General features: G+C 40.1%; 1 protein-coding gene across 2 annotated transcripts in view; it reads right to left on the bottom strand.

The window, feature by feature from the left end:
* The window catches only part of Pard3b (par-3 family cell polarity regulator beta), a 986,773-nt gene that overhangs the window by 47,097 nt on the left and 913,132 nt on the right, over nt 1–26,544 (bottom strand). For both annotated transcript variants that reach the window (XM_077803361.1, XM_077803362.1), the window contains one exon: nt 7,872–7,951. In XM_077803361.1, the coding sequence (XP_077659487.1) occupies nt 7,872–7,951 (80 nt within the window). The remainder of the gene's footprint in view (nt 1–7,871; nt 7,952–26,544) is intronic.

Below are 26,544 nucleotides of genomic sequence, written 5' to 3'. Positions count from 1 at the left end.
GATGAAAAGTTTGATTAAAATGGACTTTTATCCAAGGAACTAAGTGACATAAAAATGATATGGCAGTAGCATTAACCCCCTGATCTCAGCTGTTTGGCATCTTAAAGTGATATTACATGCTAGGGCTTTTGCATTTTCAGGAAGTTTGAGTTGACACTGGAGACATCTTTATCTCACAGAGAATTAAATCGCTGCTAATTCATCATTTTGTCCTCAGCATGAAGACTGAGGAGGTGTCAGGGGGCCAAACAGGCAGCTGACGCTACTTAGAAAGGAAACTAGAAACAAGATTTCCAACATAGGGAACTTGAAGAGAAGGGATGAGAACACTTAATATGGTGGAGCAAAGGAGTATCACTGATTTTCAGAAGGCATTAAACCCTGTCATTCCTGGATGTGGATTCTCCAATGTGAATTGCCAATGTGATTGCCCAATGTGAATTCTCCAGCTCATTTTAGTAACCCTACAAAGCAGAGCAGCGGTGTCAACCACAAGCCCTGAAGGGGGTTCCTTGTGGTGAAGGAGGTCCTTCTGCTAAGGTTGTACCATGAGGAAGGTGTCAGAGACTGGCCGTGGTGCATAGCATCCTGTCGAAGCATGACAGGCTGTCTGGAGGCTTGTGGGGAAGTAGTACTAGTAGCTAAAATGGCTTCAAATTTTGGTAAAACATTCCACTGGCTGCCATGATTTCAGGGAGCAGTCCATACATATATTCCCATGAAGTGCCTTATTTGACAAACGGGCTTGTGGAAGAAAGAAGTACTCAATTTGGCAGTATGAAGACTTTAACTTGTTCAGACCCCAATGGTCAAAACTCATTTGCAACCAGACAGATGGACAGAAAGACAGACAGCCAGACACACACACACAGACACCTAAGGTTCTGATTGCTTAAGTTTTTATTGAACTCATTAACTTACTTAACCTGAATTACTCATTGAATTACCATAGAGATCAACTTGAGCCAAAGCTCAGGACTGTGGCATTGCTGGAAGTCACTGCAGAATTAAAATGTCACCACCATCTGCTTAGCAAGTGTTTCAAGATAATGCAAGGTTGGCAGAGGATAATTCAATAGCAGCGAGCAGAGCAGAAGTTAACTGGAGAAGAGAACAAGAGAACTCAGAAAGACAGCATTTCCAGCAATAAGGGAAATGACAGGAAAAGGCTTAGAGGCTGCCCAGACAACATGCTTTTGGGGATAGTAGAATGCAGGTTGCAGGCTTTAAAGTTAGCCATCCCTTGGGACTGGAGTCTTCTCGAGGATGGGCAAAAGCATATGTAGGCATGAAAGCTGAAACCAACAAATTGAACCAACTGGAATGTTAAAGTGGAAGTATGCTCTTATGGCATGTTCTCCTGAACTGAACACAGTCATACCCAATATGAAAACACTGGGAACACACTTAGAAAGCAAATTTATTTTGGGTTCCTAGGAAGCAAGCATAAGCTGTTTGCTCCTTCTAAAGTTGCTCTTTCTATCCAAAATCAGCTCTGGTATGTTGATTCTCATTACAGAGCCAAGTTGAAAGCTGCTTGAGATGTGCAGAGAAATATATTTTTCTCCCAAGTAATTTTGGTAATATGGCTTAGAGTAGTGACAGGACTGGAAGCCATGCTTCCCAAGCAGGACCTTGGTCCCTCACTGGTCTTGGGAAAGTGGTCTTTTCTGTTCACAAGAGTGTTCATGCAGGGCACCACCATAAAATTCATTGTACTCTTTTTACTTCTGGTAGACATTATTCTTAATCGCGAAGAACCAAAGTACCAATTTGCAGACGCTGCTTTTTCAACTCTCAGGAGTGTTCTAACAAAACAGGATTCTCTTTTTGGTAGGCAAAGTATATTGCTTAATGTTCATCTAGCAATTACACATTAAACTGTTCATATTTCAAATGAAGGGCCCAAGGGAAGGGGGAAAGAATTGATTTTATGACAGCATTACAGAGATGGTTGAAAGGCATTACTTAACCTGTATATTAGTAATGTTCTGTGTCATATACAAAGATGAATAAGACGTAGTCCCTGTCCTCAAAGGCACTTACAGTTTAATAAGAAAGACAAACAGGCGAGCAAATAATACAAGGGAGCATGCTAATCACAGATCTGATGGTGGCTCTGCCTTTGAGTTAGAAAACCTTAGCTGCAGTGGTTCTATGAACAGACTTACAATCAGACTGCCCAGGTTCAAGTCCCAGCTTTGCCACTTCCTAGATACTAAACTTGGACAATTTTATTCAATCTCCTTATGCCCATGTCCTTGTCTATGAAATGAGGATAATAATAGGGTCGCTCTTGAGTCACAGGGTTGCTGTGAGCATTAAGTCAGTAGATGCAAAGTGTTTAGAACAGGGCCAAATAAGTGCTCAGCTAGGGTAACTATTTAGAAATTGGGACTCCTATTGATTCCAGGAAAAAGTAGACATTCTCATGAAATACTTATATTTGCAAAAGTGCCTTAAAATAAACTGTCAAGATAGCTTGGGAAGGTTTCTTTCCCCTAAATGACCTGTATAAAAACAAATCTATACTCATCTGTGCATCAGCATGATAAGAATCTATTGTATGTATCACTGGTTCTGGTAGTAGGCATAGAAAAATCATGCATACAAGATGAAGTATCTTATTTCAAGGGATTTATGATCCAATGGAGGTAGAAAGGGTCAATGAAGAATTATAACCTAGGACTAAGGATGTAGCTTAGTGGCAGAGTGCTTACCCAGAATGTACAAGGCCCTGGTTTCAATCCCCAGCACCAGAAAAGGTAGGGATGAGAATAAGAATAAGAATTAAAGATAATTTAGGGTATTTTGAGTGGTACTGGAAAGGAACCAAATAAATGTTATAGATGTTAAAAGGAAGAAGAGCCAAAGAAAGATGGCTTGGGTTTTGGCAAAAGGACTCTGTGAGTCTTGGAGGTAGACAGAATGCTACATCAAGCAAGAGTGAGATCCGGAGGTTAGCCAGGTACGTTCAGAATCATCGTCATCATGGTGAGAGAACTGAATCTGTGGGAATACAGGAGACTGCTGAGGGAGAATCTTCATAAGGGAAACAGCTGTGGTAGAATCGAGTGGAAGTCACAGGGGTATGGTCGGAAGCCCGGGATAGGCGGCTGCAGTGTGATTGGTCCTGTGGAACTGGAACCCACAGGCATAGGCCAACTTTCCTCAGGAAATGTGGGCACTGGAGGAGGCAGGAGGGTTCTTCTCTGAGGAACAAGATTCAAACACATGGGGAAGTTCCGCCACCCCAACCTTGCTTAGCGGTGAGCCCTGGAGCTACATGCTCAGCGCTGTCCAGTCCAGAGCCAACAATAGCTGGGCGACTCTCTGGGGCTCCTCCCACCAGTGAAGAGGGTGCTGCATCCACACCCTGTCTGCTCTGGGAGCTAGGGCATCACACTAAGACTTCCACCCTGGTATGGGCCTAGCCTTGTACCCAAGTCTTGTTGGCTTCTAGCCTAGACTCGGCTCAGCATCCCATACAATGGATTCCCTAGTTATAAGAACTGCTATCTCCTCATGGGTCCATCAGCACAGCTCAGATCACATTAGTTTGCTGTATTTCCTTGCTCTCGATCATCTGCATGCCTGGTTTTCCCTCAGAGTCGGCTAATCCTTCAGTGAGTACTCCAGTGGTCACCATGCAGGTGTTGGCTCTTCCCTTCCCCACAGGGCGGAAGGGACTCTCAGCAAGCTGTGCAGCTGAACCTATGCATAGGCAGGGGGAGGAAAGCAACTGCAGGGACTTAAAGATGCAGCCTGGAGAGGAAGAATTGGTGGTAGCAGGTCCCCAGGAAGCCAGTGACAATATGGGTTTGCCTCATTTCAGAAAATGGCTTCCCTATAGAGCAAATCAGAGAGAGCTAGCAAACAAAAACAAAAACAATCCTTCAAATATGTCAGGCTCTTTAAGGAGGACTTGCTTATATTTCCATATTGTATTTAATACGCATACCAGCGCTAGATGGAGACCTTATTGTCACCCTCATTTGCATATTAGAAAGCAGAGCCTTGGAGCCATTAGATCCCTGGCCAAGGCCACACAGGTGATGAGTGACAGAGCTGGAGCTTCACTCCTGGCCTGGTTCCAAGCTCTGGGGAACTGTGTGTCAGTGGAGACTCAGCATTCCGAGGGGTGGGGAGCAGAAGTTGAGGGACTCAAGTTGAGTGCTTCAAGGTCATAAAGGAAGGGAAGTGAGGTCATCTCTAGAGATGGGGCTTGGGAGCTTAGTCATGTTCATAAGACTTAACAGGAGTAGAAAGGGGTCGGAAGGGCCACTGCAGGATAGTCAGGGGAGTTGACTACACGACGAAAAGGAATGCTGGCCGGCAGCAGCGGCCCAGCTGGCGCTGCCTCATGTGAATTTTGTAGTGTAACCGATGAATGGGGTTTTATGAATTTCCCCAGCCACCTCCCACCACCCACGCACACAGGACTGCAGATGAGATGCAGCCGTGTCCTGCTCGCTCCTCAGGACTCCACACTTGATTATAAACCCGGAAGGGCAACATCATGTGCTGGTGCACTGAGCCATCTGTAGAGAAGGGGCTAATGGGCTCCCGTGGGGCCAGGGATGGGCCAGGTGGGAACGGTGGAGACTTGAGATGGGAGAATAGAGAGTTCACTACTGAACAGGCTGACTGTGAGGAGGCCTGTAAAATCAGAATGGGGCCTGAGAGAATTGAAAGGGGCTGGCAGGCTGAGTGAAAAAAGGAGTCGTTTGCAAAAATGCATGCATGGATGTTCACACATTACAGCAGCCCAGGAGACAGCCACTTCCCCACTCACCTAGGGTGAGTAATAATTTGTGTCAGGCAAGAGTAGGGGGATGCTGATTTCATTCTGTTTATGACCAAAGAAAACTGGGGCCCAGGTAAAGGCCTGGGGTTCGCTAACGAGGTTGTATTACAAACCACACTCTTGCTTTCTAAAACAGCACCCTCAGGAGAAAAGAAATACAGTTATTTTTCTTTGGAGGCTGAAGATTTAACATTGCTTAACAATAACACTTAACATCGCTTAGCCTTTGGCCTTAGGTAGCTTTCTGATACCAAGCTCTACGCACTGCCTTCCTCCTGTGCTGGCCAGCGCCCTGGCTTTATTTTGTGTGGTGTCACTTAGTTTGGCAGCAGTCTGCTTGGGCCTGCTTTAAAGATGACAGAGTTCCATGAACTCTTAGAGGGGAGCCCCTTGACCGGGGCTCCTCACCTACTCCATGCACGGCGGGGCACTTTCTCTCTGCGGATGCCTCCAAATTTGGCGTATAAATCAGCGATATTGAGTTTCTCATAAAAACTCCTGTGAAGGTCTCCACAAACAACACAGGAACCATATCAGTCAGTAGCATATTAAGTCCCCCGTAAGAAAGGCCACCGACTTCCTAGAGATAGAATTTATTCCTACTTTTAATTAAAAATGTAACTCCATCAATATTTTAATGCTCCCTGCCTCTGACAAAGAGGGCCCCCGTGCCTACAGAGCTGTGTTTGCCTCACTGTCCAGGCAAAGGGAGGGAAGAGGGAGCTGGTGTGATTCAATTAAGAGGATGGTAAAATCTCCAGGGGTGGGGGGTGGGGTACAAGAAAACCAGGGTCACTGTCATAGGCATTCAGAGCTGAACTGGCACACTTCTCAGAGGCCAGCAGTGTGCCCCTCACCTCTGCATTTTGCATCTCATTGGGGGAAATATGGTTCCCATGGATTGGGCTCAGTGCCTGGGAGGGAGCTCTGCCTCTCATCTCCTCTTCAGATGGTGAGAATGGAAACTCGGGTTTGAGCTCTCCCATGGAGAAACTGGTGCCAGGGGTCTCTCATGCATTTGTTTGGGCCCTGTTTATTCTCAATCTTGGCTGCTTCTGGTTGCCAGGTAGTTACAAAGATCTCTTTGCACGTGCAACTAATCACCCCGAGCATTGTGTATGTGTGTGAATGGACTTCTCGCCAAAATTATTTTCAGTCTAAGATAGCTTCCCTTTCAATCACAGTTATATTCTCAGGGCTGGCAGGATTTTGTCAATTCATACTTTGTGGTGATAGCTCCAGAGCCTCGGTCGGCATTAATGTACTCTCTTTGTCAGAAACCCCTTCCACAGTGTTTATTCTTCAGACCGACTTGTTTGAAGTCAGCCATGATTGAGTATTTCAGAGCTAATTAGTGAAAATAAACAGGAGTTGGAAATTCAGAGGCCTTTATATTAATAGTGCTGTAAGCATTTGATGCATTATGGCAAAAGGCTGATTTTCTTGACTCCTTTACTAAACAGTGTAGTCCTGAGGGTAGAAATTGGATTGTGTCTCAGTCTCTATGTTTTCAGGGCCCAAAATAGAGTAGACAATCACTAAATACATGGGGAATGAATAAATGAATAAAATTTATAGAATTTTAAATGTGTTTTCTGTGCTTTTGATTTGGTGTGTGTATGGATATATATATATATATATATATATATATATATATATATCCATTTCTGCACTCAGAGTACGAGCTGGCCAGGAAGGCATTAAAGCATTTCCAGTTTCCTCCACTTCCCCCCTCCCCACTAGGAACCTACCACTTTCCATCTGCTGTAACCACAATTTCCATACACTTCAGCAGTGAAAGCCGGAAATCTTACATATTTAAGACAAATTTTGGAAACTACTTCCATTTTTTAAATGAAAACAAAATACTAGGCCAATACAAAATAGGGACAGGAAATCATGGATGAGAAAAGACTACGAGACAACATTAAAAAAAGAAGAAGAACACAGGGAGATAAATAAAAAACAGTTGTGTGGAAACATTTAAAATAGTGCATTTGGGTATTCTGTCTAATCAGTGTTCAAAACTGGTCTCTGCTAGATCTGAGATTTTGTCACTTTTGAAAAATCAACATACCTAGGCCTAGAGTGTTGTAACGGTAAGGATGTTATTTTTTATCAATTTACCTGCAGAATTACAGCCAACAAGTAACCCCAAACAGTAACCCCATCTCTAAGTTAGCAGGTCAGCAACTCAGCTTTGATGGCCTCAAAGCTGTGCTTGGGTCCTCCCCTCACCCATTTCTAAGGTAATACTCTGAAACATTTCAGCTTCATGGCTGGCATTAACTTTTCTTTGTCTCTGATTCAAACTCACAAATTCTCACACTCTCAACTCATCTCGCTCCCATGGTAGCTGGAGACTAAGTCATCTTAGAAAGGTTTCCTCTTTGTCCTGTGCTCTGATAGTGCACCAACATTACTCTTCATCTCTCAGATAAGAGTACAAACCTCTGAGAATTGCATCTCATTTTCAGAGGTGTCTAGTTACAGCATAAGTGGATCAGGTTAGGTCAGAATGGCCAAGCAAACTTTTCCCACGTCATTGTTTCTTTCCCTCATTGTGTCTGGGCCTTTTGGCGACATTTGCTTATTGCTTGAGGACACGGTCAGATACTAAATCAAGCAAAAAATACCTTCCCAGGTTCACATTTCTCTCCTGCTTTTTAACACCCACAAGAAGCTCCAAGGTTAAGGTTGGCCTGCCCTTTCTTACTGGTAACTTCTAGGATAGAGGATTTACTATTTTATTGTCTCTAAGCTTGGTGCAGGATGTTCAATACCATTTTTATAGCCATGGCTTAGGATTTCCATTCAGTATCCAATATTCTTGCTGACATGTTCAATTGCAATGATATACTATTTTCTCCCCTTAAAAAATAGCCCACAAGTGTTTCAATTATTAGCACAGTTGAGAAGATGGCAATAGGGCTGCAGCAGACAGCAGTAAGGCAAAAATTATAACATATTCTCCATTTCAAAGCCAGATTTCTATTTCATATAGACTTCTCTAAAGGCTTCATTTGTGGGTGAGCTGGTGATGGGAGACCCTTCTGTGACCTACCTGGGTAAAGATGCATACTGTCTCTCCAGCCCCTCAAAGCGGAGGTTGTGTGCATTCCCATCTGGACCTTTTCCAGACACCTGTGGAGAGAAAAGTAATTAGAAATGAAGATCCATTATATATCCTGGGTATTGACAATGCATCTCAAAATTATAATCAGTGCACAAATGCTGCAGCCGCCTGCCAAAAATCAACCACAGGAAAGCAAGCAAAAACTCAGCATCCCTATAGGAACTGGTAATCAAGCCACAAATGTGGCTTTTACCAACAAAGTCACTTCTTTCAAAAAGGGTCATTTTCAAACTGACTCCCTCCTGTCTCCATGCTAGGGATACTCTGTAGGCTGTAAACCACCTTCTTTTTCTTTATAAAATAAACTTTGGTTTTTAGGATAGTTTTAGATTTATAGAAAAACTGAGCAGACAGCAGAGACAGTTCTCATATATCCTGCACCCAGTCTCCCTATCACTACCTTCTTACATTGATATGACACATTTCTTATGATTAGTGAATCAGTATTGACATATTACATTACTGCTAACTGAAGCCCATATATTCTGATTTTTACTTAATGCATTTTCTGTGTCCAGGACCCCATAACATCAGAAGCTCCTCTTAATTAATTTTTTTTAAAGCACCTTTTCCACAAAACTTACAGATACTAGGGACAACTATTTTTCTACTGCACAGTATCTGAACTTCACTTGGTTCCCTTCCTGTGAACAATCAAAAAGTGATAAACTGTTTCCCACCCATATGAATGGAAAGGGACTTTGTCCCTTCCTGTTTACTTCCTGGGATTCACCTCTCTTGGAGCCTTTTCTGTCACCTGCAGGGCAGCCACTACCATCCAGTAGGTTCTCAATAGCATGTTGGTTCCTTGAATGTAAAGACCTCATATCTTACCCTGCCATAAATATATAGGTATTGAAAAGAGCTTGTTGAGTGACTGATTTCTTACCTGTTCACATCAACACATGTAGCATTACAGACCATCCACCTGCTTGGGCATGGGAGGAGCAAAGAGAAAACCCAGGTTTTTATAAGTGGGTGGAGAGGAAGAGAGAGTGCCAGTTAGCACAGGAAGTAACCAACTATGTGGAGGTCAGTAGTGGAACTTTCTAGACAGCACTCAACAAACTGGAAGCTATTTTCTTCCTACCCAAAGTCCGAGCTCTATAGGAAACCACTGTCCCAGATTGTGTGGGGTGTGTATGTGGGGGAAGAGAGGCTGTGAAGCAAATTCATACAGGCATTGAGAATAAGAAAGACTATTGTTTTTTTTAAATTTTTTTAATGAGAGATTTTTTATACTTTTATTCTATTTATTTATTTTTATGTGGTGCTGAAGATTGATCCCAGTGCCTTGCACCTGCTAGGTGAGCGCTATACTGCTGAGCCACAACCCCAGCTCCAACAGAGAGTATTCTAATTTTTGCAGAAGGCCCTAGAGAATGTGTCCTGTAACACCTCTTTATATTTCAGTAATACATGGAACAGGAGTGGTTGGAGTTATGTGAGAGGGATAGAGTTCAGTGAGGTATCTACGCAAAGGTGAAGACTGTGCAAACTTCAAAGCAGCTGCAGACAGAGAGGCAGAATTCTCTGCATTAGAATAAAAGCCCCGATTGAAGCCACTGACCTTTCTCCAGTACACCAGAAACAAGGATGGTGACAGATGGGGGGAAACTTAATAGAGCAAAAGAAGTGAAGGGCAGAATACCATCCTCAGCCACATCTATATAAGGTTTGTTTTGGTTTTCAATAATTTCTTATGGAAGAAGAATTCATGTGACTACTAGCACTATGTTGAAGATTTTTAACTGTAGATGTGGGAAAGACACTATGGTTATGTATCCTAAGTACAGAATAAGACATTCTGTTTTTTTTTTGTAACTGTAAATTTTCATGTTAATACTTACAGTCATCCAGAACTGGCCTGGCCTCATGATGATGGAGGTTAATATTCTGGTAGCTGCAGGAGGCAGCACCTATGCCTATTGCTGTTCAAGTGAGCTACCTACCTGGCATTCTAGATTCTGTGAAATGTAACATCATCCTTGTCCTGAGGATCTTTCTGTCTTGTTGGGAAAACATGCATTATAAATGAAAATAAAGAAAGATGACTGCTTGATGTCTGACTGAGTACTACTCCGGATGCTATCAGCAGTAGCACAGATGGGGCCTGCAGGTGTTAGGAAAAACTTCATGGGAGAAGCAGAACTTGGGCCAGGTTTCCAAAGATGGGCATCTTGCTTGTACATCAAGAATTATTCTCTTCTGCAGCAACTGTGTATATATTGTGTGCTTATTAATATTGCAACTTCATGAATGCAGTCATCAGTTAGTGATTACTGAGCACCTACCATATTCTAATGCCATGAGAGGCACTGTATTCCAAGCAATGAGTAAATCCAGGCCCTGTTCTCCAGGAGATGGGCCTGCAAACAATTATGGCACAATGAGGTCACCCCTAGCGTGGAAGTCTGAGTAAAGAGGCAGCACTAGAGGGAGTTGAAGACAGCTTCAGATGGTTCAGATGGGTGTTGACGCTTCATCTGAAACTTGAATATGAATGAGAAGTGTTTTTTTTTTTTTTTTGCGGGGAAGAAGGATGAAGATGTAGAAAGAGAGGCCATTCTAAGTAGAGAGAATAACAGTGGAACAACATGGAGGCATAAAAATAAGCTTTGTTTTCAGAGGATGCCAGGATTCTGGTAAGGCAGAAACAGTGTAAAGAAAAGGATGTCATTAACAATAGGACCACTGACACCACTACCATGGCTGTGGCTATCACTACTGCAGTGTCATTGTTAAAAGAAGACTTTTGGGGGCAGTTTTAGGTTCACAACAAAATAGAGAAAAAGGTCCTGGAGAGATTTCCCATAAACCCTTGCTCCTACATTTGCATAGCCTCCCCCATTATCAGCATCCCCAGCCAAAGGGGTACAACTGTTGCAACTGATGAAGCCACATTGAAACATCATAATCACTCAAAGTCCATGGTTGAGTTAGGGTTCCCTTTTGGTGGTGTACATTCTGTGAGTATAGACAAATATATAATGACATGTATTCAACATTACAGTGTCACATAGAAGAGTTTTAATGCCCTGAAATGCTTAAGGCTCTGCCTGCTTATCTTTCTTTCTCCCTATCTCTTGGAAATTATTGAACTTTTTATTGTCTTTACAGTTTTCACTTCCAGAATGTCAAATAATGAGAATCATATATTATGTAGCCTTTTCAGATCGACCAATTTTGCATAGTGATATGTGTTTTAGTTTTCTCCACGTCTTTTCATGGCTCAGTAGCTCATTTCTTGTTAACACTGAATAATATTCCATTTTCTGGTTCTACCACTGTTTATTTATCCATTCATCTACTGAAAAACATCTTGGCTGCTTCCAAGTTTTCACTGCTATGAACATTTGTGTGCAAGCGTTTGTGTGGACATAAGGTTTCAATGCCATTGGTTAAATACCAAGGAGTGCAATGGCTGGATCATATGGTAAGACTACATTTAGTTTTAGAACAAACTGCCAACCTGTCTTCTGAAGAGTTGTACCATTTTGAATTTCCTACAGCAACGAATGAGAGTTCCTGTTGCTCTGCCTTCTCAACAGCATTTTGTATTGTCAGGGTTTTGCATTTTCACTATTCTAATAGGTAGTCAGTGGTATCTCATTGTTGTTTTAATATGCATTTCCCTGAGGACATATGATATGTCCTCAGGGAATAAGCATTTTTCTGCATGGTTATTTGACATTTGGGTATTGTAGATGATATTTCTGTGAACATGTTTGTCCCATTCTTTAATTAAACCATTCATTTCTTATTGTTGAATTTTAAGAGTTCTCCCAGTCTATGACTTCACTTTTTATTCTTTTAACAGTGTCTTTTGCAGAGCAGAAATTTTTGATTTTAGTGATGTACAGCTTATCAATTCTTTCTTTCATAGATTGTATCTTTTAGCATATTTTATTTATTTCTAAAATGTCATCACCAACAGAGTAACATAGGGGTGGATCAATAGGATTGACTATAGATTAAAGGGAAGGTGTTTCTAGAATAATGCCTGAATATCTGAGATAAGTGATCTCCTGAATTTGGCAACATTCACCCAAATGGGAATAAAGGAAGAAAAGATTTAGCAGTAGAGAAGCAGGGACTTTTTAAACATGCTGATCTTGAGTTGGGACATTTGGTGGAAATATCTGATAGTTGAGTATAAAGGTATCTGAACTAGAGATGTAGAATTGGGAAATGTTCAACATATAGATGGTACTTGAAACCTTGAAAAAGAATGTCCAGGAAATGTCTATAGTGACAACAGAAAATAAAAAAAAGCATGCAATGAGAAGAGAGAAGAATACCCAAAGATAATCTTAGGAACACTGTCATTAAGGGACAGGCAAAGAAAGTTGAGCCCAGGAAGAAGTCTAAGAAAAAGTACTTGATCCAGAAGGGAATCAGGAGAGAATGTTACAACAGAATCAAGAGAATAGAATTCCATGAAGGAGGGAGGGGTCAGCAGTGTCAAAATTAGTCAAGATCTTCAAAAGGAAACAAGGACTGTAAAGTACATGGTGTGCTGCCACTTTACCCAGTCCTCCCTCTTGTCACAGTCTGGAAACATTAAAACTACCTGTCCCAGAAACTACTTGCCACCAATGTGCAGGCTGTGATTTAAATTATGCCATAACAATGGAGAAAAGGAATTGAGGCTATGGTACACTTCCACTATTTATTCTGGCCAGCTTACCTTTAGGTATGCTTGGTTTTCCTGTAGCAGCTTTAGCAGATGTACCACTGCTAATTTCCAGTGTAGCTTTCATAACTGGTTTTGGAGTTGGTAGTAACAGAAGTGGCTTCCTGATTGAAATACCTTCCTAATCACGGTGGTTTCTGATATAGGCATTGATGGGTTCTGGAACCTAAAGCTTCCTGTACAGAAAGGGCAGCAGATCCCTCCAGTAGCTCATTTCTAAAATGTGGCTTTGGCAATCATTCCCTAAAGCTTGCCCAAGGATTTGATTTGTTCACTTTCCTTATGGGTTTTTTTTTTTTTTTGGCTTATAACTATGGTGTAAAACTTGTTCCTGCTTAAACTAGCTAGAGTGGATGTTGTTCTCTGCAACTGAGGGATGACCAGTTGATGGTCTGCAAAAGTAGATGCTGAAATGGGCAACAAGATGGAGATTGGTTCTTTACTGGAAGTAATTTCAGTGGATCCATAGAGAGAAAAAGCTAGACTCTGTGGTGTAGAAAATTCTTATGGTTTGCTAATAAATAAACCACTACTGATTGTACTGTCTTAGCCTATCATGTTCACAAAATGGGATTAATACTTGCAAGTACATAAACATTTGTTAGTGTCTCCTAAGTAGACTAATATGCTAAGAACTCTAAGACATAGAGACGAGAAAAAGTCCTCTCCCGGGACCCATTGTTGGTTAATGGAAATGTTGGGAACAAATTTGTGTTCCATTTTTTAAAAAGCAGATTTAACTGCTTTTTATCCCTAAATGAATATTATGGAAAACTACCCAAAGATGACCTCTGTTTAACATTTACAAATATATACATATTTTAAGGGTATGTAGAATATTTTTATTATCTATTATCAGCATTTTTTGTGTGCTATTAGTTATATTCCAGAACCAAGAATTTTTAAGGCTATATCATAGCCTATTATGCAAATAAATCATAATTTGTCTAATCTATTCCTGCAATTTGATCAATTTTTAAAATATTATGATTAGAAAAGGTAGCAATATAGATGAGGGTGTTGGGTACAAATATTCTTGAAAATAGCTGTAAGTGGAGGGTAGGAAATTCCAGCTAGAGGGTTGCCAAAGAGAAGCTAATTATAAGAAGTTGTACTGAAGTCCTCAGGAAGTCAGGCCACTTGAGGAGGGAGTGAGGGGAGAGAAAACAGACGCAGGCATTTATAAGCTCATTTCTCATTTTGCTCTTCGCTCAAAAAGATTCAGAAATGTTCCTGCTTGAAGATTTCCTTATTAGGTAATTTCCCTCATCACACATACAAAAAATAAGGTCAGCTGCTCCGATCCAATTAATTTTTTTAAAGCCCCTTATCTTACTTGGGATCATGCAGGTTTTTTTTTTTTTAAATGTAATGACCTAAATATAGGTCTGATGAAAACAATCTTGACTTAAATCATAACAGAACCCTAGCCTTTTACACAACAGTGTAATGTTAGAACTTAGTCCTGGATGTGGAGCATATTTATCTTTCTCTTACTGAAAAGTCCAGAAAGCAAAACTTCTGAGGGTTTATTCAAAACAATGTGAAGAGCTCAGGCTTTGGTGTGCCTTAAACCAGTGACCCTCTTTGGCCAGATGAGGAGAGCTTCTGAGAAGCCCATTGGGAGGGCTGGGTATTGGGAGGAATGCCAAATTAAGATGATTTTAGTCCATGGGAGTGCTCCCAGTTTCACTCACTCAGTGCCTACAGCTGGCTAGGGTGTTAAAAACCTTGTTAAAATAAAGCTATTAGTCTTTTCTCTATAAAAGGCAGTTGCTGCTTACATTCAGGGTTCCTTAAATTGGTATGTATTTCTAGGCCAGCATTGCTAGAATCAGCAATTTCATAAAGCAATATCCTAAAAAGCCATTTAACCCCCCTAATTCCTCCATTTGCAGATTAATGGCAGAGGGGAAGATTTAATGTTCTTTCAAACATTTTTTAACAATTCATTAAAAATAAGAGAATAAATCACACAGGGAATTTTCTCTAAATGTCTGATGATGAGAAGCGGAAACAATTCAAAATTAACATGTTTTTCCAGCTCCTATAGGTTAGGACACATTTTTGCTAATGTTGTAATTTATGTCTTGTAAGCCAATTTTCCTAGGAAATTTAAAAGCTGCTGTGATGGAAAGGCTATGCAAAGTTTCAATATGGATCATTCACCTACATATGACATCCTTGTTTACGAATGTCTCATTCACATCCATTACAAAAAAAAAAAAATGAGTTTCATGCTGCCCAATACATCCTAGGATTAAGATGCAAAGTATAAAAATTTTGATGCCATTTTAGGAAATGCGCCTTTCATTTCAAGTTGGTATCATGACAGATATTTTTGAGCAGGGTTTCACATTTCTTTTAATTCCATTGCTCTTACCTAGTTGTAAACTTGGCTAGAAGATGTTTCAAGGAATCCACACAATGAAAACTTCTAAAAAGTTAGGAACTTGGCTTTGAGCTTTGTCTAATATTAAAGACATTCTGCTAAAATGCTCCATGTTTGGAGGGGAACTAAGGCAGTACTCCAAACAAAAAGAAACTAATCAAAATAAGTTGTTTACCAAATTCTCTTTGGCAATATAAAATATATTATGCCTGAGCTATATACTTACAAATATCATCCAGAGAGGCAAAGAACACAAACTTGTTTAAACCATTATTTCTGAAGTGTTTGTTTTCTCTAATTTGATTTCAGCAATTTTGTCAAATAACTGGGTATTCAGCTTATAGACTAGCATAGAACATCTGCTAGTTCAGAAAATACAGCAGATAAACTATTTTAAAAATAACTCTTGGGTAAGCTTGTTAACCATTCTGTGTCTATATTTTCTCCCTTATAAAAATGTCAAGAGTTAAAATGGAAATTCTCTTCTAACTTGTACATGTTGATAAAAGTTACCTTCCATACAGTTTTAACATTTACATTGACCACTTTCACCTCATTGATTCAGGAACTGTGTGGGTAGTTAATGACTTCATAGCTGAATGACAAGGATAGCCATGTAACCTGTAATCTGTCTCTGCATTATGAAATTATAAAGTATTCATTGGGATTTAAGCATGGAATTTTATGCGAAGACTATCCAAGTATTGCCTTTATGTACAATGGGCCATGGCATCTTAACAACCTGAACTATCTCTTATGATTGTCTTCTCAGAAAATAAAATCAGATGTCTCCTGCCAGCTCTGTTTGTGTCTGGGCCTAAGATACAGTTACCATAGAAACTATGATTGTGGATACAATTTTACAAATTTGGCTTCATCTATCAGATGCACTCTATGTGTGTGTTTGTGTGTGTGTGTGTGTGTGTGTGTGTGTGTGTGAGAGAGAGAGAGAGAGAGAGAGAGAGAGAGAGAGAGAACATGCACACACATATGTGCCTTGCCAATAAGCTTAAAGAGCAAATTTTGGCTCTGTGTCTTTAATTAAAGAGCCAGGCACCATTTCTCATTTCCTTTCTCCCATCTGTCTACCTACAAATAGAGATATTGCAACACTGGCTAAAATGTCAACTCATACTTGAGAAAAGACAAAGGTCTGATGAAAAGATGAAAAAAGCTATTAGAAAGAGCATTCCCTAATACATCCATCTGTCTCCTGTCCTTTATCTTCAGGGACATACTATACAGGAATTTGGTGGAGTTTTGGTCAGTGACGTTAATCACTAGATACTATTGTCCAGTACTTACTTACTGAACTTGGTTTCTAATTGCTTTTTGGATGTGTTATTGTGAGTCATTTATTTCTCTCTGTTTTATTTTCTTGTACTGTCACAGGATTTTTTTTATTTATCCCAAAAGAAACAAAGTTGACCCTCAAAAATGTCCAACAATTAAATGATACAATGGCTTATTCACATTATTTCTTATGAGTTCACACTAACCTTTCTAGCTGATAGCCCTATAGAGAATACTCATTCACTAAACCCTATTTCATTTATAAGGGATAAACATGTAAATGCATGCAAAAATTTCAGCTCTTTTGAATGTTTTTGTTTAAGTCAGTGAGCAGGTTCTGGTCATTTCCATTTATAGTTACTAGAAAGAAAGGACTTTCCAGAATATTCTAGTCATGATGGTGAGCTCCAATAAATCAATGCAACCATTCCCATCTCTGCCTCACTTCACACATGAGCAACTGAGAGCTAGTTAAGTGACTTGCCTCAAGGTCCTCAGTAGCAAAGCCAGGCTTCAGATCAGGCTTCAAACTGAGATCAGTCTGTCCCCAAAAGGACATTTTTCTACTCATGATGCTGCCTCCTATGCTGTCTGTGGTCATTGTAGTTACTGTTGCTCGTATTTTCTAAATGAAGAGCTGAGACACAAGACCCACAAGTACAAGTGACCCTGTGGTGGCAATGCAAAGGAACATGCAAAATTGCAACTATCTGTAAGCATTCTACATATGTCTGTGGTCCATCACAGCCGTAATCATGGACTCCAGTGGCCTTGCAATATTTATTTCACATAGCTGGAGGCATTAATATATTTATATATGCTAATTGTTTTAGTATAATAAAAGTAATTTCTAAGTAAGAATTAGGTTTTATTAAAAAAAAAAGTAACTGCCTGTGTGGTCATGGGTCTACTAATTTGGTTTACCCAAGACCCCAGACTGTAAGCTTCATGAGCATTGGCATCATGCCTCTGTTCACTCCACTACATTCTTGAGACTTGACATATCATCTTGGTCATGATTACTTACTGAGTGAAGCACAATCTTCCACAATCTCCTCAGTGGAAGTTACAAAGCATTAGTAGATTCCACAATAGCTAGCTATGTTTTTGAGCCAAACCTGTTAAATAGTAGAAAATAATAATCCACTTATTCTTTTTTTCCTCACATTTTTTTAAACTTGGTGCATTACAGTCATCAACCTCTTCTTAAGGGAGACTTACCCTCCAGAGATGTGTCTCATAGCTATGCCTTATTAAGGCTGCCACTGTTATTTTACTTGAGTCATCCTGATTTTCTTCACATCCCTTAAACAATAAACTATAAACATTCTTACAATTTAGATTTAAACTGGAATCTGGAGCCTAAATCAAAACAACTTTAGGAACCTTCGTTACATAATTGCTTAGAGAGTAAGGAGATTCCAATTAATTCAAGACAATAGTAGCCTGGGAGGGGAACCTATCCAATAGGACAAAGTACTGAATATTTCTGAACAAAACTATTGAGACTGTGAATAGCTACTTGGGAATGCAGCACCTGGTTAATTCACAAATGTTAATTCATAAAGTTGTCAGACTCATCCTACCATTAACGCTGGAATCAGAGAGGCATATGTTTCCAAATTTATATTCACCAAATTATTTTATGACTGACTACTTTATCGGATGAGTTCAAGTTCCAGAAAGATGAATGAAGTAAGATTGAGGAGAAATAAACAGAAAACATTCTAAAAGTTATGTTCTTATGTCAAAACCTAGCTTGAAAATCCAAAGCAAGTACACACTTAATCTCTCTCTCTCTCTCTCTCTCTCTCTCTCTCTCACACACACACACACACACACACACACACACACACACACACATACACACACAATTTAAGAGTTTTCTATTGACTAGTAAAGTTCTACCTCTTAGTGTAGTATCCAAGGCTTTTAGTAACCTATAACCACCTAACTTTCCAGCTTTATCTTGCCCTTTTCATATAAGCTCAATGATTTGATCTCATCATGAGTTTTATGGGACCTGAACATGTACTTCTGTGTCTCTGGAAGTATGCCTATTTCTTTAGTGGTTCTTCCCATGGCCCTGTTAATTCCATAAACATGGTAAGGGCTCACTCAGTGAGGGCTGAATGAGTGAATGAATGAAGGAATGAACGTTCCAACTGATTGTATTCATTGATATGAAGGAAGAAAAACAGGTGAAAAAAATAGTGGATAAGGAAAACAGATTCTATAGAGGGTGACAAGAGGTGACAAGAAGGTGACAGAGAAGAGCTCCTGGAAAAAGGGGTATAGACGGGAAGAAAAACAAAACCCCGAGGAACTGAGAATGGAACCGGAGAACAAGCTAAGCTATTGCAATCTAATCTAAATCTTAGCATGCAGGTTCAATTCCTGTCCTAAATTTCTCTCCATTAATCATATCCTTGGATCCATCTGAGCTCTCCATGCTGCCACCAGGCTGGGCAATATGGACTTTGTTCTCATTAGATGCATATATCATCTTCGTTTCAAAGTTTTAAAAATGTGATTATTTTAAGTCAACATTTAAAGTTAGATTTGATATAATCATTTAATTGGGCATTGATTCATCTACACAGAACTCATTACTGAAGTCTTCAATTTCACCAACATAATTTCCTTCCAAATTATCTTTTATCTAGATGCTGGAAGTCCAAGTGCTATGAGAACTTTGCCAAAATAAAAAAGCTTTTAGATTTCTAATGCTGGCTAGACAAAAACCCATGGAAGATTGTTGAAGAATAACGAATGCTTGCCAACTGCCAGATACGACTGCTTTTCGCATAATTAATGTCATTCTAGCTGCTCGAGTACCATTTCCATCCTCTAATAATTTCCATTAATAGAGGAAGTTTCTGCAATAATTTTTTGCATCCTGCAAAATCACCATGGCTTCTAGACACCTTTTAATCAAAATAATGACAATAGGTGAAAGGGGGATGGTTAGCACTATTACTGTAATCCTGGGATGCATTTGCTTTGTCATTGTTTCAAATCTCCAAAAACTGTCCAAAAGGCCTCATCGTGTTGACTGCTATTATGTCAATTAAATATTCTTGCTTTGATTTTAATAGCATGGAATCATGTGCATTTATACCAAGGAGAGAAAAGTATATAAAATGAATGTGTTGGACAATTTACCTTCCCCCAAAAGTGAGTTTTTTAAAGGAAAAAAACAAATGATGAGCAGATGCAAATATAAGCCCAGATCTTGTGAAATATAATAATTGTATAATACTTTAAGCTGAAGATTCTGATAAGAGGAAGTGATAGACCAGCTGCAAATCATAACCTAAACCTGCCAATGCACACCATTTTTTTAATGATGCTGCTTAAAACCAAAACCAAGGACTCTGCTCAATATGTAAAACTATGCAAATATATAGACAGCAACAATGACAAGAGTCAGCTCAGTTTCTCATACAAGCCCAGAATGGATGTAGCACAATGGTACTGCCATAATCCTGTGCCAGGGAGGAGGACATCGAGGCTGTAGTTAATAAGGTTTCCAGGAAGCCTGGACTTCTCTATAAGATGAATACTGAGACTAAACTAAAGAAAGTTTGGGTTTAAGGGAGACCACCACCGAGAGTATTTCCCCCTCTGTTCTGAGTTGCTTTCGAAGTAGTGAAAGGCTACATCAAAGACTCGTTCTTCTTTGCCTAATATGGCTTTGAAGAACTCCACCTGAGTCACATCTAACAGTACTTGGTCTGCTCTGTGAAGTCCACCTAGTGGAGATCAGATGATGCCGCTCAGGTAGGAAGCACCAGGGGGTAGGGGCAGTGTGTGGCTGTGGCTACTCATGATCTGATTAAAACTTGAGAATCAGTTCCCTGGGTTACTGAGGAAATAATACCGAGGTATGGGTTTTAATAGCCATTGTTAAAATGGAAAAACAGCTGGTCATCAATTGAGATAACTGTACTGCCACTTTGTGAGTGGCCTGGCAGGGACCGAGGAGAGGACAGAGTGCTCAGCAGGGCTGGCTTCAGGGTGTGGATGCTCATGGGCACCTGACCATGGGCCTGCTGTGGCTGTGCACACATCTACCCCAATGGAAGAGCTCTGAGGAATCAATACCAATTTTCAAAATACCTGTCATGTTTTTAAATTGTGCTGTCAGTTCCTACATACATACAGAATGAATGGTATCTCAGCGGATACTATGTTCATAGAGGACTTTTCAATAATCAAAGTATTTTCTCAAACATCATCAGATTTGCTAGGTACTGCTACTCTGACCAAGAGAATGTCTGGCATTGTAAGTTCCTTGTAAGACAATTTGCTCAAAGAGAGAGGCCTGGCAGGGGAGGGTAAGTGAGACAATCCCAAAGAATACCATCATTCCTAATGGGTGCCTGATTCTGGCATTGATTATCTATCTGGGAAGAACTTGAGCCTTCTAATTGAATACCAAGAAGGTGTGATCTCAGGCCTGCACACAGGGTGGCATGATGGTTAGGGGTGCTCACTCCAGGTACATCATCTGGGTTTGAATCTGGCTCCATCACTTGTGCAAGTTAATTTTGAGCCTCATTTTCCTTACCCATAAAATGGAATTCATCATAGTATCTACCTCAGATTGATGCTGTGAAGATTAAACAATAGGATGCATGCAAAATATACAGTACCTGCCATTCGTGAAGTCCACTCACTTATACATTTAAATCGTATTTCTTACCATGGTTGCTACAGTGACATTGAACCTGACCTTTCCCTTGGTAAGGAAAAAAAACTTAGAGAGAATTTCTTCCCTGCCCTGTTGACTCATTTCCATGATATTTTGACCAGCCTTGGTGAAGAGAAAGAGAGGAAGAAAGGAGTGTGTGTGTGTGTGTGTGTGTGTGTGTGTGTGTGTATGTGTGTGTGTTTGTATGTATTTTAAATTTGTTGATTTTTTTTCTTCTTTCCTGTTGGATTGTGAGTGTTTTGAGGGCAAATCGTCCTGTTTTATTCACGTTTGCTACTCTTCCGCACATATTACATGCTCAATAGATCATTAAAAGACTGAAACATCAACTAAATGAAAAAAAATAATCTTAAAAGGGGAATATAACATAGGCAAGCAGAGAGACACATAATCCTAAACTGCCTCAAGACAAATGACACTATCAACCTAGCTGGCCTACCTTGAGAGGCTAGCAGCAACTAAGCATGTTGCTCTTGACTCATTGGGAACATTACTTCTCTGACTGAAGTCAAGAGATGGTCTTCACTGTGACTTAGGCATTTGACAGCACAAATGTGACTTGTGCACTGTATTACATTACTGTACTATTTGAAAGCAAATGAAACACTGGGACTGTGTGTGCAGTCCTCGTGACTGGATGGGAAAGGATGACAGCAGAATGGTCTCGGAGCACAGGTAGAGAGTGAATCCACGTTTATTTATGGATCTCAGTCACACAGCTGGAGATCCTACCACAGGTACATTTTTCTAAATGAGTGCAGCCCCTAGATGTAGCTCTGCAGTGTGCTGGAAGGACCCCCTGTCATGTTTCCAAGTCTGGGAGCAATTCATCTTCTTTGTTCAGGTAGATGCCCTTTCAGGTACAATTTCTTCTAGAGAAGCAAAGATACAGAGTCTGAAGGGAAGCATCATGTAGCAAGAGGTCAGCAGACAAGAAAAACAAAGAGGAGGAAAAAGAAACCATTACTTGACAAGATTCTCTCTAAGCAAAGTGGTAAAATAGCATCTTGGGCAACTAAGCAATTGAAATGCTTGTTGAGTGCCATTTTGTTGACTTCTCAAATTTAAGGAGAAGCAATTTGTCTACTTATGTATAGCTCTATTCATTATGTCCCAGTATGGTATAATGTTGAGCAGAAACCAACACCTATTTATTATCTAGTATTGCTTTGCACTGTTTCAGTGGGCTCAGTAGGAGAATTGTTAGGTGATTTATAAACACAGGCCTAATACTACTAACATCCAAAGATGTTGGCCAAAGAATATACAGGGATCTCTACTCATCAACCTAATGAAATTAAGAAAAGTGAAAATTTAGGATGAATATTGCAAAGAATTTCTTATAGTGTAATCCATTAGGATGAGGGATAATTTCCCAGGGGGAGTTGATTTATATGTTAGAAAATGTATAATGCCCATTCATAATGTATTTGTGACAGATGTAATGCCATGTCCATCCATAAATCAGATTTGCCTCCTGTTAGAAGCCCCAGAGTCTTTCCCCCCGAAGCTTATCCTCATGGGCACTGACCTGAGAGGATTTAAAATCCAAAGGGCCCAATTACTAAAACTCTTCCATCATGTAATTGGCCTTTGGTATGGAAAATAACACCAGTATTAATCCAAGTCACTTGGAAGGAAGTAGAGTGAGCAACATCTCCTGAATCTGTCAGTTGGCCCAACAGAGTCAAGGGATGGGTCTCTGAGCATCTTCTCTGGGGACCATGTGAAATACACTATTACTTTGCAGACAGCAAAACTGCATAAATTATCATAGCAATCCACAAATGAGTTACTGACCAGGTGAAGACCACTGGATTTAAACTTACAATGTTCACGGGGGGAACATCATTTTCAATTTGAGGGTCACCCACTGGGAACCCATCCAAACAAAAAGTGGGCAGAACCATCTTTCCTTAGAAAGAGACATCAAACACCGTAACTCATAGAACAACAAGAGTCAAGAGAGTGGGAGCTGGAGAAAGCGATGCTTTGGAAAGCACAGGAATGAAGCCTCCTTCGCTCGGTTCCTGGGAACCTAGGAATATGTGGTTCAAAAGTAAACCAAGTCATTTTCTAAAAATCAAAATTCTATTTGGCCACATGTTCAATGGCCATGACTCAGCTGACAGCCACCACTCCCTTGCTCTATCTTGCCATCCTCACTTAATGAGAATTCAAATACCTGCTCATAGTTCTCCCCTTGAAGGCCCCCATTTCCCCAGATTTTTTGAAAACCTAACTGTAAGAACCTTCAAACAAAGAGTGAGCTTATTAAAGGTCTTCAGATCTACTCTAGATTTCATTAGGCTTGCTGTCACATTTTTATTAGGCTCACCCTGATGACTTCTCCATCCTACCCTGTGGGTGAACACAGCAGAGCTCCAGGGGCAGGTATACAATCAGAAAGGACAAAACACTAGGAAATGTGATTTTGTAAAAAGCCCAGAGAAAAATGACTGGACACTTCAGCATATTTCCAAGTGCTCATTTCTAGAAATGACTGAGATCAGGGCTCCTTAAAATGGCAGAGCTTGGCTCTCGCCTGAGGAGGTACAGCAGAGCAGGAAGCCCAGGGCCACTTTGTACACAGAGAGGAAATTATGAAGGTTCTGGAAGGAAGTTACTACCTCTTAGTGATGGGAACCCTTTGGATAATGTCGTCAAACACGGTTCTATTGAGCTATTATTTAAATACTGTGAATTAAAAGACCCATTAATTCAATATTTTCAGAGATTGTAGAAGCAAGTGTATTTCTATTATGCTACAAATAAATATCTCAATAATGGTTCTATTACTGTGTGCCATTTGACCAGAGTCCTCACAGCTTACAATGAACCACATGCTGCTGGGTATTCAATAACAGAATCGCAAACTTGTGTTAGCACAAATCTCAAAAGATGGCCTCATTTTGAAATATTCCAGGGCCTCTTCTTTGTCATGCATAGGCCACACAAAATAAGGACTCTGATCCCTTTCTCTTTCTATAGGGGGGGGGTCATCTCTGAGGGACAGTTAGGCAAGAATGGAGTATGTGTTAAAGGACAGAAATGAGCTGGTGGTTTGGTATATACCTGTAATCCCAGCATTTTAGGAGGTGTTATGGATTGGATGTGAGGTATCTCCCAAAAGCTCACATGAGACAATGCAAGAAGGTTCAGAGAAGAAATGATTGGGTTGAAGAGTCGTAACCCAATCAGTGAATTAATCACCTGATAGGGCTTAACAGAGTAGTTACTGAAGTGGTAAGGTATGGCTAGAGGAGGTGGGAAATAAGGTGTGGCTTTGATATATATATATATATCTTTGATTCTGGATCATCGTGATGTGAGCTGCTTCTTTCTGTAGAGTGGAAAGCTCACAGGTTACAATTTTAAACAAGCTGAAAGTGAATAGCCTTTGGTATTGGCAGTCTGCAATAACATCTGCAATAACATCATTGACCACGTCTCCTGCAAATCAGTCTCTAGAGTTGGACTTTTAAAGAATGTGATAAACCACAAGCAAATCCCACCTTTTCTCCTGTTTTCTAAGTGTGGATATTACACATTGTAAATTCATCAGAGAAAATTATAAATAACAACTATGGATGGGAATGGGTATATCTAGTGAACTTAATAGTTGTACTCCAAAGACCCATACAAGCTGGGCATGGTGGTACATGCCTGTAATCCCAGGAATTCAGGAGGCTGAGGCAGGAGGATCTTGAGTTCAAAGCCAGCTTCAGCAAAGGGGAGGTGCTTAGCAACTCAGTGAGACCCTGTCTCTAAATAAAATACAAAATCAGACTAGGGATGTGGCTTGGTCAAGCACCCCTGAGTTCAATCCTTGGTACCCCTCGCCGCCCAGAAAAAAAAAAAGACCTATACAGTTTTGACCCAGTTACCAGTGTCTGGCCTTGTCCTTCTGTCCTGCCTGCTCACACTCTGCCCCTCAGTGCTCCTCTAACTTGCCAAGCCTGTTTGTCTGCTGGGCCTGTGCTTCCATTTCTCCCTGCCCTGCAAACCCCCCTCTCCAGACAGCCCACAGGTTTTTGCCCCTCCTTGGCTCTTGTCTTTGCTTACATGTTTTCCATTCCAAGTCGTCTTCCTTGACTCCCTTTTCTGAACAGTACACCTTGCCCAGCACCATGTGCTAACCCTCAGCCAAGCTTTAGGTTTCTTCATGGCTGTTATCATGGCCCGGTATTTACTCTTTTCTTATTTGTTATGAGATGCATGAGAGCATTATTATTTGAGCATGAGAGCCAGGGCATTCTTTCCTCTCCCCATTGCCCAGGTCAGTGCTTGCAAGGCCTTCAGCAAGCCAACACTGGATTAGGTAAAATAGTTATAAGTCACTTTTTTAAACATCATGTCTCCTTTTGTTATCTTCCTTGTTTTTCTTTCCTTTTTTCCTCTTTCTTTTCCCTCTTTCCTTTCCAAAGGCAAATAATAAGTACACACAGTGACCCAATGTAAGGGTCTTTGTAAATGTCTTTACTAGACAATCAGAGATGGCTGGCTGCCAGATGATTTTTGTTTTTAATCTCTTAGAACATTCGACACAGAAACTTTTCATTCTGTAAGTTTAATATTTATTTTCATAAATTTGAAAATAATTCTGATTACATGATGGGGACTCAATTAACCCTGACGATTTATGTTACTGAATATTAAGTTGAGTGCTAAAAGAATTTTATTTAATGTGTATTTTTAAATTACTTTGAAGAAAGTTGTCTCTTTTACACAAGCTTAATTCTTTTTAAAAACTAGTTTTTAGTTGTTGATGGATGGACCTTTATTTGTTTATATGTGGTGCTGAGAAATTTAACCCAGTGTCTCACATGCTAGGCAAGCACTTTACCACTTAGCTACTGTCCCAACCCAACTTAATTTTTTTTTTAAATTTATTTCTTATTCTGATTTGTTATATACGACACCAGAATGCATTACAATTTATATTACACTTACAGAGCACAATTTTTCATATCTCTGGTGGTATACAAAGTAAGTTCTCACCATTCGTGTCTTCATACATGTACTTAGGGTAATGAAGTCCATTTCATTCCACCATCTTTTCTACCCCCATGCCCCTTCCCTTCCCCTCCCACCCTTTTTTTTTTGCCCTATCTATAGTTTGTCTGATCCTCCCATGCTTAATTCTTATTTATGACAAAAAGTGACAAGGGTAAGGTAGTGAGAGAAGTAGGAAAAAGATGAAATGCATTTTTATTTCTTACATTCCTTACTTTGAATTAATCCATGAAAATTTTCACATGCAAAAATAATCTGGTAGTTGGAAGAGTAAAGTAAGCTGTTTTAAAGTTCTGTTTAGAGTATGGATTTCATTTATTTTTCTTCCGTGATCAAGGTATAAAATGGCATGTTCAGGCCCTGGGGTGTCCCTCATACCACTCCCAAAGCTGAATTGTTTTATTTATGATCATTATTTTCCCTCCGCCTTCCTTTGGGAGAAGAGAATGCAAAAATTAAAATTTATAAATTCAAAATATCCACATCT

Source organism: Urocitellus parryii, chromosome 1 (assembly GCF_045843805.1).
Source record: "Urocitellus parryii isolate mUroPar1 chromosome 1, mUroPar1.hap1, whole genome shotgun sequence".
In the NCBI taxonomy this organism is placed as follows: Eukaryota; Metazoa; Chordata; class Mammalia; order Rodentia; family Sciuridae; genus Urocitellus; species Urocitellus parryii.
The sequence above is the reverse complement of the archived record's forward strand: the minus strand, read 5'-3'. Positions and strand labels throughout refer to the sequence as shown.